At 33.2% G+C, this 18,042-nt stretch overlaps 1 protein-coding gene and 2 long non-coding RNA genes across 14 annotated transcripts in view; 1 reads left to right on the forward strand and 2 right to left on the reverse strand.

Moving 5' to 3' along the window:
* The window catches only part of LOC138179425 (uncharacterized), a 58,769-nt gene extending 42,083 nt beyond the window's left edge, over positions 1-16,686 (reverse strand). The window contains exons 1-2 of one of the 4 annotated variants that reach the window (XR_011173044.1): positions 16,264-16,686; positions 11,207-13,707 (exon numbers count right to left, since the gene is read on the reverse strand). This is a non-coding gene — a long non-coding RNA (uncharacterized LOC138179425). Of the gene's footprint in view, positions 1-11,206; positions 14,400-14,518; positions 14,646-14,705; positions 14,722-16,263 lie in introns of those variants that run through there. The other 3 variants (XR_011173043.1, XR_011173041.1, XR_011173040.1) reach the window with 3 other exon arrangements.
* The window catches only part of nAChRalpha4 (nicotinic acetylcholine receptor alpha4), a 369,922-nt gene that overhangs the window by 348,587 nt on the left and 3,293 nt on the right, over positions 1-18,042 (forward strand). For 8 of the 9 annotated variants that reach the window (XM_069112189.1, XM_069112187.1, XM_069112190.1 and 5 more), the window contains 3 exons: positions 13,610-13,756; positions 14,548-14,712; positions 17,480-17,729. In XM_069112189.1, the coding sequence (XP_068968290.1) occupies positions 13,610-13,756; positions 14,548-14,712; positions 17,480-17,729 (562 nt within the window). Of the gene's footprint in view, positions 1-13,609; positions 13,757-14,547; positions 14,719-16,270; positions 16,320-17,479; positions 17,730-18,042 lie in introns of those variants that run through there. The other variant, XM_069112192.1, reaches the window with a different exon arrangement.
* LOC138179429 (uncharacterized) overlaps positions 1-18,042 on the reverse strand; it is a 70,020-nt gene that overhangs the window by 43,099 nt on the left and 8,879 nt on the right. The window lies entirely within an intron of this gene.

Here is an 18,042-nt window from a genome sequence, read left to right on the forward strand (position 1 = left end):
CTACCAAGTGGAAAATTGAAAGCAACGACGCTAAGCCAACTCGTTTAAGCTTCTGTTTAAGTAACAAGCAATGACCTGCTCTTTATTAATCAGTACGATAATAAATAAATAAAAGTAATGTATCAGCGCGGTATTTAAATCTTCGCTTGAACAACAAACTCAATTGGAAGGAACGTGTAACAGTAAAAACAAAGCAAATAGATTTAAGGTACAAAAGTATGTACTGGTTACTTGGCAGAAAGACAGAATGATCATAGGAGAATAAAATAGGAGAACCTATCTATAAAACAATACTAAGGCCGATATGGACTTATGGTATCGAGTTATGGGATTGTGCCTGTAAATCCAATACATCGTACAAAGATCACAATCTAAATTGTTTCGCGCAATAGCAGATACACCATGGTATGTATCAAACAAAACGCTTCACGATGACCTTTACGTGCCATTCGTTAGAGAGACAATACCAGAAAGAAGCCACAGTCACCACATCAAAATAAATCTTCACACGAATTTTCTCGTTCAACTACTCCTGAAGGAACAGCGCCTTATAAAACTGAGAAGACAAATGAAGTATAGCGAGTCTTCTCGATGGAGGAGCCCTCGTCATGACATATGAGGGAGCTAAAGCTCTAAGCAACCAAATCATCCCGTAGAATCCTCACTTCGACTCTGAGAAGACAGCAGTCAGCTGACTTCAAATGAGACATAGCATAGCCTCCTTGATAGAGGAGGTCTCATCGTGACATACAATAAGAAACCTAAAGCCTTAAACCAGTAAATCAGCCTACAGGATCCTCACGTTTTTGAGTTTAATTGCTGATGCAAAAGGAAGAAAAAGGAAAATTATTTAACAACCACGCATTGATCTCATATACCTTCGAAGCATAAACTGATGTATGACGTTACTATGATATGTAACATATAACAACGTTACTATATATGTTATATTATATTATAGTAGCATACATAACGTTGCTATATATTTTATATATGTATAGTAGTATATATATATATACTTATAGTAACGTTGTTACATGTTACATAGTAACGTCATGCAGCAGTATATATACTACTATACATATATAAAATATATAGTAACGTCATATACAGGGTGGTTGGTAACTGGTGGTACAAGCGGAAAGGGGGTGATTCTACGCGCGAAAAGAAGACGAAAATATAGAATAAAAATTTCTTTTTTTATTTTTCCATCGAGACAACGATCTACAGTGAGATCCGTTATAACATACCGCACGCGTACCGAGCGAAAATTCAAAGTCGATTTTCTCGAAAACAAAGCCTCAAACGAAAAATTTTTATTCTATATTTTCGACTTCTTTTTTCGCGTAGAATCACCTCCTTTCCGCTTGTACCACCAGTTACCAACCACCCTGTATATACATACTGTTATGTAATTGTGATACACTAAAATGTAAACTGTTATGTCTTCAGTTTTAATGTAATTGAGTAATGTAATACATATATACTATAATACATATATAAAATATATAGTAACGTTATATATATACATACTGTTATGTAATTGTGATACACTAAAATGTAAACTGTTATGTCTTCAGTTTTAGTGTAGAGACGAATTTTCTCATTTAACGTACATATAAATGAAATATTTTTATACTACCTGACAGTTTTCACTTAAGGCGGCAGATTTGTAGGGCCGCGTTATCGCTCGGACAACGCCATAAGTTTTTCTTTCGGTTGCTCCGCGGAATGCGTTCTAGGAACGTGAGCTGGTTTTTCGAACGCGATTAGAATTCATGCGACTGCAATAGCGTGCCGCTTTGAAAATGAACGGCCTTAGAATTCAAGTGGAACGGCTTTCGGCGAGAGACCCGAGATAAAGCCGCGAAAAAAAATGGAACGAACGTTAAACGCTTGGCGAATAAAGGAGGACGTTTACGTTTGTTATATTTCTATTGTACGTATGAACACTCGGTTTCGTAATGCAATAATCAACTCGGCGTGGCGTAAAGGACGATCGTAACGCTTTTACTTGTTTACATTGTCCATTGGTCATTTTAATATTACTGTGGTTACAATCGTCTCACATAGATTTTGCATTATGCTGCTTGCGTTATTAACGTTATTAATACTCATGTGTGAAGAAATATCTTGTAAGTACAGGCATATTTAATATTTGCCTGTAATTTTGAAACAAGGCGTTTATAAACAAACTTCATATAAGATTTTTTTCCTATCTTTATTCGTAGATCATACTCCTATAATCTTGTTAGAAAAGTAGGAAACACTCTGTACAAGAAAATACGAAAATAACTTGACGTCCACTTTTTTCCCTTCACTTCAGATGTATGTGTCTGAGGTATGAACATCTTTCTTGTTGTTTAATTATTTCAGTATTAGGTTGTAGCTTAATTATCCACTACATATTAATTTATTTCAAGTAATTGCATGAAAGGAAAAGACCTTTTGTATATTAAACGTATATATACAATCTGTTTGGTTATGCGTAATCGGATAAGAGAAAAATAACTCATATTACATACATAATACAGCGTGTCCAGTGATTAAATGTCCAAATTTTGCTACTGTGTTCTACAAGCAAAAAACGAACTAAAATTTCATATAGTAGAAAATGTATAAATACTTTGTTAAAAGATTCTAACAAAAATATGAAACGTGACAAATATGTACGCCAATACTCTATCTCTCACAATTATTTCAATACGAGATAGCGCAAAATACGTACGGAACAAGGCAAAATACGTAATGTTCGTGACACGTATCGGTATAAAGTACGTCGCGATTGTATACCGTTTTTGTGCATGATTCCACTATACAGTTGTATCATTTCAGTTTTGTTCTGGTTTGGAAATTTACGAGAATCAAAATTGCATGTAAAGGCGTGAGACAAAATCGCCATGAAATTCATCAATCTACGATAAATTCAATGGCACATCGGTATCAAGTTTGCATTGATAAAATCGCACGGTAGTTTGAACTGCGTACAAACATACAAAGACTGACGAAACGAACGCTTACATATACAAATAATGTACATTAAAGTAATTTCCTTAGACAAGTAGATGTCAATAGCAAGATGGAAAAGTCTTAAGATTATGTCAGTAAAATTTGAAAAGGATTCAATAACGTAGGTAGGAGTTATGATACATTTATTAGAAACACGCATTGTAAGTAACTCACAGAAGTATTTCAACGCTATATACGTATATTTACATAACTTTGCATTTCATATCTTTGTTATAATTTTTTGACAAATTTTTAGTCATGCGATATTCCAGTCTTATTTGCATCTGTAGAACACACTGGAAAAGTTCGAACGTTGAATCTCTGAACACCCTGTATATGCTTATAATATATACATATAATTAATAATTAGTTGCAACAAATGCTACATCTATTGCAAATCTATATATATATATGTCGGAGACGAAGGGACATCGGGGCCTTTTTTTGGAATTTTTGGAAGATCCCCAATACTCTAGTCTAGACTATTTATTATAGCAGCACTTAAATATTAAAACTTAGAGGTAGTTGTTATGATTCAATCCGATTATGTTTGCCCGACATTTGTGACAGTGGGCTTGGGCTCGAGGTGACACAACTGGTCGCTGAACCCCAGGCAGGAGCAATGTTGCCGCTACGCGTGTCTGCCTAGCAATGGCGGCTGGAATTTTGTTGGTATCCTCGGCCAATATACAACGAACAAACACGATCGTTAGAAGAGGAAAGTTTCCACTAGTCTTTTATTCTTGCGATCACCTTGGAAAGCTTTCACATCGTCTTTACGTGCAGTTTATACCGAGCATCACAGCAAATGTTACTTTGTGCTTTAAAAGAGTTACCCCGTTGACCGTGGATTCGTTATTGAATCTAAGAACATTGTCATTAACATCTCGAGTGTCTAATCACCACGGTTATTTGTCAAATTCTGTAAAAAATCATATTTGTACCAGTAAATATAATCTCTGTTGTACAACAACGATGACTAGTCCGAATGAAGATCCGTTACACGTCCCTAAACCTAACGCTAACCCGACATATATATTCCAACAAATGCTACATCTATTATATAAATATATATATATATATATTATATACATATATATATTTATATATTTGCAATAGATGTAGCATTTGTTGGAACTAATTATTACAAGCGATAATAATATATGAACCGCTATTAGTATCAAACAAATGCTTCTAAACACCTAGAGGTTATTACTTTTCTAAAAAGAAACCGTGCGAGAAACGGAATCATATATCATACCACCGACGCGTACATTCGAAACTTAATGGTCCGTTGTTTGAATAATACGTTGAAACGTTTCGCGATTGCACAACTCAGCCCACGTTCTACGATTTCTTGAAACAGAGAAAAGCTTTTTACATGTTGAGTACTCTTAAATTTGAAACACTCCTATACAGACCGAATTGCTCTTACAGCTTACGAAAGGTAATACGGAAATCCAATGTCCTTTCCACAAATAAGTCGTTCAAAGTGCTCGATAATATGACAACAATATAGTTTTAGTATAAAAAGTAGGACAACTAAATGTTGAAGTAACATTTTCAAATTAATCGTATCATATGACACGCATAATATCGGATTCTTAAAAATAGCATCTCACGTAATAAGAAATTCGCATACTTCTATAAAATCATTATACAAATTATGGATTAAGATGTAGTACCGATTCTACAAAAATATTTATTTTTTTCACAAAGTTTTATGTATGATTCAATAATGCATTGTTTGTGAACAGCTTTTTTATATACATTTAAAAACTTTATATTTTCTTTTTTGCGATCTTAACAAGGAAAAATAATATATCACGTAAATTAATAAGAAGGGCAATTTTTGTAAATATAATATGTCAAAATAAACCTGTGCTTTTTGCGTTCGTAGTACAATGTATGTACTCGAGTAAAAGGTTATTTGTTATTCTCTAATAACTTCGTTCTATTCGCAGTTTTTATCCGAATCAAACTGTATTTGAATAATGCCCAAGTCTGTTTTATTCGGAGACATGTTCGAATAAAAAATCGTTCGTTATTGGCCAACAACGTTTTCATTCCAATTGCAATTTATTCGGAACGTTATACGAATAATGCCGGACCGCGAATATGTAGATTCCATTTAAATGACACATTCATTCGACATAACAACTAATCCGCGTACGAAAACGAAAAACAACGAAACCTGTTGAAACCAATGAAAATGTAAAAAACGAAGTATCAAAGTGACAGAAGTTATGCAACATACGCGTACATAAAAGAATTTCAAATCGGAAAAGATAAATTTCAGATTCAAGGAACATGGAAAGTCGATGTACAGCGGTGCAATTGAGGCATGGAAATGTTTTCTGAATTTATAGTAAAGGAATCGAACGCGACGCATAAATGGCAGAGAATCGAAGCTCGGTTATGCATAAATCGTTGAAGTGGGCGTAACCCGTGATAAAGCGATCGCCGGACGAACCCCGGCGAAACTGGAACTTCAAAAGACTCCCGGCTCAGCGTTTTCGATCCTCCGTGCTTTTTGCTCCCCTTCCCTCGGGGAATTTTCTACGTCACGGGGAAGAACCGCTGTCCTACAAATTTCCAAGTCGCTTCATCATCGTTGCCCATCAGTCACCAAGAAAGAACGCTTCATGGCGGAAGCGCAGCCGCTGCAAAGCTTTGCAAAAACCATAAGAGGAGTAATGAGTACGAAGAGAGGGAGAGAAAGAGAGATAGGAGATAAGTAGGTGGTAGAGATTACGATGAAAGAAGAAGAGGAGGGCGAACCTTGTAAGAAGCAGATAATTATAGCAATGAACAATTAAACGTTACTGCAGCGCGATGAATAGCATGATTTCTAATATGATTGATGAGCGATTAACCATCGTGTGACTCCATTCAATTAACGGTTGATGATTCGAATGCTGGTTAATTACAATTATATCGAGGAACGATTTAACAGAATTGTAATTAATCATGTTAGAAAAGAAATCGTACACTAAACTATTTAAGTAGATAGGAATTTCTAGAAGAAATTGAGCTTCTAACGCGCATTGTGTTTTAGATGTAATCGAAGAGTTTTCGTAAGAAACACTGCGAGTGCCAAGAAATAAATTTTTCAGGAGGAAAAGAATGTTGATGTAGTTCGAATTCACGAAAAAGAAAAGTGTATGTATTGAAAATTAGTAGTAATAGTACGTCAACTTTTAATTGTAAGGGAAACTCAATATTCCATTCATTTAGGTGCTCTATACAAAAGCCAAGAAAAAATTAACTGTTTATTGTATTTATTGTACTTATATTTCCTTTGTATAGAGATGACGTTGTGATACCATTTTCCAGCATTGTTAATGACTATTTAGAATGGGAAATTGTACCTAAGTTCTATCCTACGGTATTCTCATTGTATGTAGCATATTTTCCAATAAAAAAGTAAAACTTTTTAATTTTGACACCTACAATATTTTCTACAAACACTTTTCAATTTACTATTGTTTTTGTGTAAGGTTTCACATATGTGTATATAATTCGACCTAAGTCAAATCTAATATCTGAAATAAAGTTAAGCAATATAATATCAAAGAATATCGTCATTTTATATGAATATTTGTTTATAACTGTCAATATATTAAAATTTATTTTAAATAGTTTTAGAGTTGTATTCGACTCATGTTTGATCATAATTTCATCAAATATTTTTTCATGCACTAAAGTCTTTAGTGCAGTTATGAGCAAGCAATAATAGTAACAATATTCAGAATAAAAATAATATTGTAGCATTGTACATTAATATATTGATCAGAGACTAACATATATATACCTACATACAATAAGTACAGTGAAGGGTATAAATGAATTAGAAAAGACTCAAATTAGTAATAATTCAGTGAGTAGTTAATATTTAAATTATATTGAAAGTCGACAATTTATTGGAAAAAAGAACAACATAGATGAGATATTAAATATCATCTAAATTGATAGAATTGATGATTATGAGATCATAGAGGAAATTGGAAAATGAAACTTATTATACAAACAATTAGTGTTTCAAAAATTAAACATTTAATCTTAGAAAAATCTAATTTTAAAAATAAATAAGATACTGAAAATTTAGAATGTAGGACAATCACGAATATTTTAAATCATAATTAATTTTTATTCATATTGTTCAAATTTTAAATCATATTTCATAATTGAATGTATATAAGCTTGATATTTAAAAATTCTTTTATACTCATTGAACAGGAAAGGAGAATTTAAGTAGTCGTCAAATATGGAGACAAATTTTATTGCCAACAAGATACTCTTAACACGAGGGTGAAAGTAAATGAACTACGAGTAAGCTGGTTTACGTTCAACGAACATTAAACTTAAATTACGTATGTACGTGTAATGACCCTATTTAAAAATGAAGTTTAAGCTTATAAAATTAATGGGATATTCTAAAGCCAATTATTCATTTAATTAATAATGAAGAATACAGTGCATCAAACTAATAAGACTCCAAGGTCCTAATAAATATTTTGTTGATAATTTATATGATGTATACAATTTATGAAACATAACAATTAATGTAGAAATGAGAACAAAATATATTTCGTGTTTTCACGTCAATACAAATATAATGTTGAGGATTCTACCAAGAAGTATTCATTTTAAGATTTCAAGAAGATTTCAAGAAGTTTCATTTCAACATTGTAACATTATATTGCTGTATTTAGTTATTCTACAAAATTGTGTTTTTCCACAAACTGTGAATAAGTAGATACAATTTATCTAACGTTATCTATCGATTATAAAGAAGTATTAATTCAAATCTTGGAAATAAAATAATAAATAATAATGCAAATGTTTGCTTAAGAATATAAGTTCAGTAGAATGTAAGTTCGACAATTGTACAATTGGAGTAAAATTAGAATAATTTGTATGTGTGTTTGAAATAGAAGTATGGATGTACATGATAACTGCTCTAAATAAAATATGAGAATGAGTGAGAGTGAGAAGTACATAAGCCAAAGAAAGACTCGAAGCGATATTCTTGTATTTATTTTATCTTTCATACGTTAAACCTGACAAATTAAAGTTAACGTACCTACCAAACCAGTGATCTTTCAGCACAAATAGGTTAATGCTTTTTTATAGGGAATACTTAGCTGAATGGATTAATGTCATAAAAAGTATACGGTGGTTATTAAAAAAACTCAGTCACCTTAATATCTCAAAAAAAAAAGGTATCAAAAAATGAAGATTTACTCGTATGACCACGCTCCTTAAATACAATAAATTTCACTTGAAACATTTTTCGATAAAGTCAGTGGATAAGGAATTATTCCAGGCGGTAGCTTTTACTGACTCAACCTGTGTGTTCCAATTATTTGAAACAATTATTTTGAAACAAATAATGATACATACAAGATTTAGAAATTACAATTAGTTTGAATTACCTAAACAGTGAAAGGCGTAGGGTGAAATCGCCATTATTTTGAATCATCCAAGTAATGACAAAAATTAGGAACAACTAGAAAGAAAGGACTGATAAAGTGGACTTACGTATACGTCGTATACGTCAACGATAAATATATTCTGGCGATAGTATATTAACCCTTTCAATACATTGGAAGAATGGAAAGATGCGGTAGGTGTGACACATTAATCAGCAGCAGCATCGACCGGCACTTGCTTCTAGCCAAGGCGGAGGCCAACCAAGAAACCGACCCCTTTTCTCCGTTGAATTTCAAGGGGATGGCCGGCTTCGTGCCTTAAACCACACCATTATTGCTTTTTCCAAGAAACGCAGAGGCATTGTGCGCCATTAAAGCTAAGATGGACCGCACTGTGCTCCTATCGAGTACTTCTCTTAAGCGTTGAAATAACTGATCTATTCTTCTCAATTATTATTATCTCGTGGAGATTATGATTGTGACATCATGACGCGGAGATTAGATATTTCTAGACAAAAGGAAACGACGAATGAATTTTTAAGTACATGCAATTATTATATTTAAGTATATGTAATTATATATAATATAATTAATTATATAGATGTGAATGATATACAGCAGTTATGCATATTTTTATTACACATATTATAAATATTATAATTATAAATTATTGTATTATACATGTACAATTATACATATACATACATTGCATGACTAGAAGATTATTGGATATGTGTGTGAATTTCAGAAGACATTGTAAGATCAAGTCCATCTGCGGACTGTGAAGCCGAAATTAAGCGATAAAAGATTGAGAAACTAAGAGATCACGGAAAACAATTTTTTCAGTGGAAGATTATCGAATTATTAATATTGAAAGGTTATTTAAAATAACGCGCTTAAGATGTAGATGAAGGAGTGTGCGAGGGGTAACTTGATTTACAAAGCTATTTCATTTGAAGATGAAAGCACGTTTCTCAGTATAAATAGATTCTTCCATTGAATTTTTAAGAGCGACGTTACAAATTTTATTCGAAATAATTTTCTTGTTTCTGTATAATTGGAAAGGTACGGAAGTAAAGAATTTCATAGGGAAGACGCAGAAACTGTATAAGAAATCCGCATCTTTGAAATTATTTCGCAATACTCGGCCATTTGCTTTTTTCACTCGTTTCAGATAAAAAATTCTGAGTCTCCATTTTTCGCAATTATATAGTATATGACGTATTTTAATACAAAATGTCATTTATGACATAAACGTCAGTCGACACAAAAATGTATTCTAAAAATTCAATTATATACGTGATCGTAAATTTATCGTGTGTAAATTAAATGTCTCAGTACGATACAATCGTGTTATTCTCAAACAGACGTATGATTGACGAAAATAATCAAAAACAGAAGTTTCATAATTCGAAACTTGCAGTTAATAGACGGGCATCTGATGGGATTTCAAACACATTTCTTACACTTTATAGAATAATTACTTACCAACCTATTTTCTTCAACTTCAACTTCAGACCTATTTTCCGCTTATTTTTACATGTAGAATCACCACCTCACTTTTTGTACCATGATTTCGGAAACACTCGTATAAAATACATAAAAATACCAGATATTGAGTATTTTACACAATTATTTTGTAGCATTTTGTTAAGCGGTAAAGTCAAATCACACAAGACAAGAGAGACATTACCGGGATATATTCTTCTTTTCACACTTTTTTCTGTCCGCTGATTTATTTGTCTTTTTCTCGTTTTCGCTACTAACCTCAAAAATTACTATACCAATTTATCACAACTTGTTATAATAAACTAATTACATAACTTGTTTTACACACAAATTCCAGAGATCACTGATACTAAGATGATTCGTAAATTCTACGTCACACAGATTGACAGAATACTAAGAAAAAAAGCCTTGGCTTAAATTAATAACGAAAGCCTCGTTGTCGTACGACACAACGCGATGCGCCATGGCGCTTCATGATTTCACAGCGATCTGTACGCGAAACACGGATGGCTTAATTCACTTCCGGCCGATTAATACGATTTCCAAAAGGAAGACAAACGGCGAACACAAAAGGGGAGGAAAAAGGCGTAGGCACTCAAAGGTAAACGTGGAAAGGCGAGTTCCGAGCCGATAAATGGCTGCAAGTCGAGTCAAAGGAGGCTGGTCCAATTTAAATCGCAGTTTGTTCCTTAGTACCGGCTGCTAAGGCCAGCCATCGCTGAATGGATCTCCATTATGAATGGCCTCGTGAGATTTACATTCTGTCGTTCTACCGCACCCACTCCTGCTTATATGTTATGGCAATTTGCCTCATCCCTCTATAAAGGTTTCCTTTCTTTTTCCTTTCCTTCCTTGGTAATAATCGATGATAGATATTGGTAACGATTGGTCGTGGATATCGACGAAAATATCACATGACAAGTTTTATTGTACACGTCTATCGGTTACTTCACAATTTAACATGTTGGAATAAACGAAGGGCGTTGGAATCGGACTACGGATTTTTGTGCACTTGTGGGAAATTTGAGGGTGCAAAAGTGCACACAATGCATACAATGTACGGTATAATCAAATTACAAAACAAAATATCTAAAATTATTAATTATAATGTAGGATCTTACTACAATTAGTTTATTTAAAATGGGTTAAACAAGTGTTGATTAAACAGAAAATGATGGTTGTTTAACGTGAACTAAATACAATAACGTTATAATTAAGACAACTAAATAGTTAATTTGCAACTCTCGTCTCACCACGATTCCAACGCTCTCTCTCTTTCTCTCTCTCTCACGCGGATCACAGTCTCTCGACAATGCAATTCGCACTCTCTGACTTCTCGATTTACACTCTCTGACTTCTCAACTAACACTGACTGTTAATTCGTCTTTGTCCCTTAACAACCCCTTGTCTTTTCTCTTAGCCCCACCACCCACCGCAACCGTTCGTGGCCAGAGTCACGTAGACTATTTTTTCGCGCAACTATTCGATTGAAGAACCGATGATACATTGATGGCACTTAGGCTTTCTCGCGACATTGTTTATGGTTCGCCCGGTATCTCTTAGGCCTTTCGTCCACGATACTACAATAATATTATTGTGATAGATGGTAGATCTGGTAGATGAAACAAATTTCTATTTTGTTTCCGCTTCTTCGGTTACGTTCGTGAAGATAAAAAAAGGCATAGAAATGTGAAGTATGGCTGTTACACAGGCATGTTACGAGCTGTTTGAACCGCTCACGGGCCAATGCAATTGACTCGGCTTTTTGAACTTTTGAAATTTTAATGCCAAAGTACTTGTTGGTCGAAGGTTATATTATACATATACAATTTCGTTAGTTTTCTCTGCTTCTCGTTTCGTGGAATTAACGAATTTGACAAATAAGCGTTTCTGGTTTCATATGTGTGTACATTCCAACGTAGTTAAGGTGTCTTTTTAAATTTATTTTTTAATTTAATTTAATTGATTTAAATTATTTTCATGATCACACAATTATGATAACGCTAAAGTTCTCTTTTGTAAATTTGTCCATAACAAGATAAGATCTATAGTCAGTGTAAATCCGTCTCTTCGCTGCATCAAATCCAGTTAAAAATTGCTTACATATTTACCTGTCTGCTATGCTTACCTCAGACATGTTGGAAGATACAATATCTTAACAAATTTCTGGCTGCAAAAATAGATTTCGATTAACCTGGCTTTCACAATCAATTCACGTTCAACTACCCAACCGGGTCAAGCTGAATATAAAATTGTATTATTTTTAAAAAGAACGAGTGAAAGTATAATATTTAATTTCTTTTTCACTGTTGGAGTTTGTATTACGTACAATATGTATCCAATAAACAAGTGAGTCTTGGATTTTCTACTTTCATGCATGCAATCATCAAATTAATGTCAAGGACAATCAATGAAAATGAAAGAAGAAATGAAAACATATATGTTATTATTATATATAATTAAATATAAAAATTGTACAAACCACTGATTGAGATTTTCAATTATTAGATAATTATTAATTTAATTAAAGATTATCAGATACAAAATTACGAGTATCGATAAGAATAATTTAGGAAATCTGACAATGACTTGCCAGTAATACAACCGAAAAATATTGCGTGGAAGAGAGTAAAAAGATAAGATCTGCAGGATCCATCGAATCGAAATATTAACATAATCTATAGTTTTAAACGATAAAACACAATCACATGCAATAACAGTAATTTCGCCATGAAATAGTTACCATTAGCCCATACGTTAATAAATAAATATATTGTTACATAAAAATACAATTTATTCCAATGAAAACGGAGTTTTTATAGAGTATTCGGAGATTTTCGTAGAAAATCGTAGAAGCATATTTGTTTATAATCCTTTATATGTGCCATTTTATTTTTCTTTGACCTACACCACTGTTGAATAAACGCGATAGTTTATTCTATAATTTGGAAAAAAATTTCAGAGGAATGAAAACTGTTTAGAATAAAATTGAGTCGCGAATAAAAATTTATTTGATAAAATAACGCGCTCTCTTTAAAACGCATTCTTTTCGTATAATATACATATTCATGAAACAATTTTTAATTACCTTTTTAATCTATGAAAACGAAACTTTCACGTGATGCATTTCTTGTGAGTTAAACGCAGCCGAGATTATAGGGGAAAATATACGAGAAAATGGATAAATCGTTTAATTAAAAGGAAGTTTGCTTAATGAAAATACCCGCGATGGAAATAAATGAGGACGTCATCGACGCGATGAACAATACTGAACCGAAGGAAATTATTGACTTTATGCTTAACGAACGTGTCGCAAAACTTTCCAAAGAGTCTATCATCGTTATATGACGTACATGTACGTCATTAACAACTTGAAGATGCGTAAACACACGCGAAGCAGTGCCCACCGTGTCATCGTTCAAAAGCTGCAATTACTCGTTTCTCGACATCCATTAAAATTTTCGTGAGAATAAAAGCTTCATCAGAGCACTTGAAATGAAAATAGGAACGATAAAACAGACAATACTTGCTTTAAAGATTTTAATTAATTCGTAACTTGTGTTTAAATGTAACGACGTGATACAAACCTAATTTTATTAATTTATAGTTGACAAAATTGTTGTACCAAATTTATCGTTTCTTTGTTTATTTTACAGCATATGCGTGACAGTGGTTGTGCTTAATGTTCACTTTCGATCGCCGCAAACTCACAAAATGGCACCATGGGTGAAGAGAGTTTTTATCCACATCCTTCCTCGCCTGCTGGTTATGCGGAGGCCCCAATATAAATTCGAAACAAATAGGTAAACGTTTATTATTGTGCATTTCTATTTAAATCAAAAGAGTTACATTCTTAGAAATCGAATTGAACCAACTGCTCTCCCACTCGAAGACGTTTTGATATATTAAAGACACCCTTAGCTTATCAAAGGAGAAGGGAAGAGGCAAAAGAAAGTTAGTAAAAATAATTTTAGTTTAGAAATATTCGATAAAATCAATAGAATTTTCGATAAAGTCATAAATAAACCGTTTTCAAAAGCGTTCATTTATTTTCAAAGAGATCTAATAATTTGCTAGTCTATTCTAGTTAACACAAGAAAACAGATATTTATATTGAAACGATAATGCTCTTTCTTTATATAAATTTTTCTTCATAGAAATACGTTGTTTCCTCTGTTACAATACATTTTTTTAATTTCCTGAAATTTTTTAAACCTAAAAATTAAAAAGAGATGTTAATTAAAATGGTAACAAAAGTCCTCGGCCTCCTCTATTTTAGTATTTATTTTAAAATCTGTTTCCTTGATCCTTCATTTTTTTACCATTTATTGTCTGAAAAATTGTTATGTTCGTAGAGAGTTTAACGAATAAACTTTCCCAATACGTAGTCCGATAAAAATGGCTCTCATCTTTCCACAACCAATAACAACATATGTAACGTGGTTTCTACAGGGAAAAATATATGTATATTATATACGTATATTATATACTATTGCTGTTTTTTTAAATAAACAACAGATTTCATAGATGAGAGAAACGACAGTTTGTTGACAAATAAATTTTACTGTATGCACAAATTTATATGTATTTGCAGATATAGTTCTGGCAGAGTGCTAATGAAAACAGTCGGAGGGAAGGAAAAGCCCTTCTATTATCCTTATCATCCATCTACTCAGGAGGACAGCGAAGAACATCTAACACCCAAACGATTTCACAGCCGCATGCGTGCTGCATCGAAGGAAGACCTCTCACCTTCCAGGTATTTTCTGTCAATGTAAATCATTCTTAGAAATTATCTTATTATTTATATTATATTACTTTATTATTTTTTTATTACCATATTTGCAAACTTGTATAATTACAAATTCAAAAGTCAAACATTTAGTGATTTTTTATCAGAAATTTAGTGATTCCAAGGAGTGAAAAAGCATATTATACGAATATATATAGTTACAGGGAAAATAATGGAAATAAATGTATATATTTTGTAAGAAGAATAAACACTACGATAAAATGGGCGACGTAATAAGCATTTTTACCATAATTATTAATTTGTCAGAGAATCTTCTTTTAAACCTAATTGTATGGTTGTGTGTGTAACATAGTCTCTAATATTTATAGTACACCTAAAGGTAATCTGATTTTTAGTACAGTGATTTGCGGATTATTTTTATCTCATTAAACGATTCTTGTTTTTTCGCCGCACATTTAAAATTCTATTCTGCCCGTGATTGTTCATCTGTTTTGTTTCTTTCCACTCACTGAACTTTTGATCAAATACTCGGAAATTTTCAAAAGCTTCCCATTCCATAGTTGATAAAACTACAATGTGGATTTTCCGCCTTTTGTGCGTCTTTTTCTAATTTCGAACTGCTCTCCTTTGTTTCGGTATTTACATTTCTATGCAAATTCGGAATTCCGGGGACCATCTGTTAATTTTATTAATTAATTAATTAATTTAATTGTCTTTATTTTTTTATTTTTCAAACTTATTGCACAAAGCATTTAAGCAAATGTCACTGAACTATTTTCTTCGTATTCACAGAAGCTTTCTACGTTTAGCTTCGCGGTTAAAGTTTCGAAAAGTAACTAAACCATATATTCAGCCAGAAGTGCTCGCATTCTCATAAAGCACGGCTTAACTTACTCTGGAAAGGTGTTGTAGCTGGCATTCGTTTAACGTAAATTTCTTCTCAAGCGTAATTAACCGTGAATAATTCACACGACCATGTATCAAGAGTTGTTTAACAAGTAATTAATGAAATAATTGACGCGATTATGCGTTACGCTCTTATTCTATTACGAGATTAAGTAACAAGATTGCACGACTTTACTGCAAAGTCCAGTTTAAACAGAGTTGGAGTGCCATAAAGAAACTTCTGTAACCCGAGTAAGGCATTAAATTGAGTTTCTAGCGAAGATAATTCCGCCCATATATTGATAATCTAATGAGACGTAGCACAGAACGAAAATGGCAACAGAATTAGACTACATTAGGAATGTTACGACCGTTCGCGAAGAGACGCGATCGCGAGGAAACGCGTCAGCGAGAGGCATAAATGTTCGCTACGATTCTGATAGTCGACGCTGCGAACCAGTCGTTCCCCTGTTTCGATTAGGATAACAGAGATAGTTCAAATGATTGTAACAGTGAATTAACAGGGTTAATATAAGCTTCCATTTTTAACAATAATTTTTAAAATTTTTAAAATTATAATTAACACGTTACAAATGATTCAACGACGATACAACTGGTTTATTATTATAATTCGACTCGACTTTATGATATTTCTCAATGTATTCGTTTGACTAACCGATCTCGATTTTATTCCTCTGAACCACTCGACGCATTCGGTTTGAATCCTCATTTGCCACTGACTGCCCTTCGATTTTGTCCCTTGTCTTCTCTGGGAGATGACCCCCACCACGCTCGGGTCTCGCAACCGTTCGCGGCTATGGTCACGTATGCCACCGTTTTTGTGTAGGTAAAATAACGGACCGAAGGCGAATCGATGTTTTTTAGAACTCCCTGCTTGACGACAACTATGCGCTTATCGCTACATTGTGTATATCTCTCTGGCCATGTAAGACGATCTGCCTGCGATATTGTAGTACCAAGGGAGACGGTTAGGGACACGACCTATACTAAGCCTAGGGGCGTAACAAGGAACTTGAAGCATCAACAAAAGCATGGTCACAGAATTCAGAACTACGCGATCTACGTTAATTTCAATCATACTGAATTTATTTATAATCTCTAAACAAAATTAATAAAATTGTTCTTTCGATTCAAATGTAAATTACAGTTCACAGCCTCTTAATGGTAACGAAATATAATTATAAATCAGACTTTAATAAGAATATACAAGAACGTTTTTATAGCTTTATAAGAATTCAAAGTCTCTATAATTTCTAGTGGGCCGAATTACTATGTACGAAGATAATACACGCAGACAGACTGTTAGCTATAAAACCTAATTCGGTGCAAACATATTTGACATTTAAACACTTTCCATCTTTTTTAATGTATCAAGATACTCAAGTCTCGATCGTAACGTTTATAAAGCGTAGCGAAAATGACGCGATCTGAGAAAACAATAATATTCAAATACGATGATCGTATTCCACATTTTTAATTAAATTAGAAATTTTGAAAATTAAATACTACGACAAGTTCGATCGATCGCGCTGCGAACAACTTTATTTTTACATCTTTGTCAGCAAGATATAATTCAAAAAGACATTTACTTCAACTAATGATCACAACCCAAATTAAATTAATTTTAACTACGATTTTATGTACATGCTCGTCATAGCGAGACACAGGGCGATATATGAGAAACATAAATATCTATTTTGAGAACAATTAAGTAGTGAATATAAATGATTTGTTAACGAGATACACATCCTGAAATTACAGAACGATTTTAAATTACGATAGGGTAGGGCAAGTAATTTATATACACCGGTTATTATGGTAGAAGGAAATGTTGTAATCAAGTTACATTGTCTTGTTCGCAATTTAGCCTTGCTGACGGTGCAAGGTTCGGTGGAAGTTGCTTAATCCACGGGCCACCGTTACCGCCGCTTCCTCTTCATACAGAATGCGAGGATCTCTCTGTTTCTGGCGAAGCAGGAATCGAAGAGGTGAAAAGTCCGGTACTACGAAGTCCACCAGCCTTCTCGCATTCGCGTTGTCCTCCCGAAATTCACAAATCCTGCATCTGTGTGCGTTTTATCGCAGAGCACACCAAGATGCTCGAAGACTCGACTAAGGTAATTTTAGCTCTTAATGTGACTTTTCTAAAAGCTTCTTTTAATAAATTTCGTACGCTGTTATATCTAAATATTTTGTGTCTCATGCTTTGATTCTATATGACGAGTATATAGTAACGTACGCGTATATTTTTGGAAAAATGAACGAAGTTTGTAATTCATTGAAACATGTTTTCACTTCGTTCTAATATCCGTGTATTAAGCTTCGACATAAAAGGCTATAATCTCTTCAATTTGATATGTATGTGTATATTATTCGTTCGTGTAGTTGACGTCACTACGATGACATTGATAAGGTGAAAGTCTTTGCTCG

This window comes from Bombus flavifrons, chromosome 4 (genome assembly GCF_040668555.2).
Source record: "Bombus flavifrons isolate JBK064 chromosome 4, iyBomFlav1_principal, whole genome shotgun sequence".
NCBI lineage: Eukaryota > Metazoa > Arthropoda > Insecta > Hymenoptera > Apidae > Bombus > Bombus flavifrons.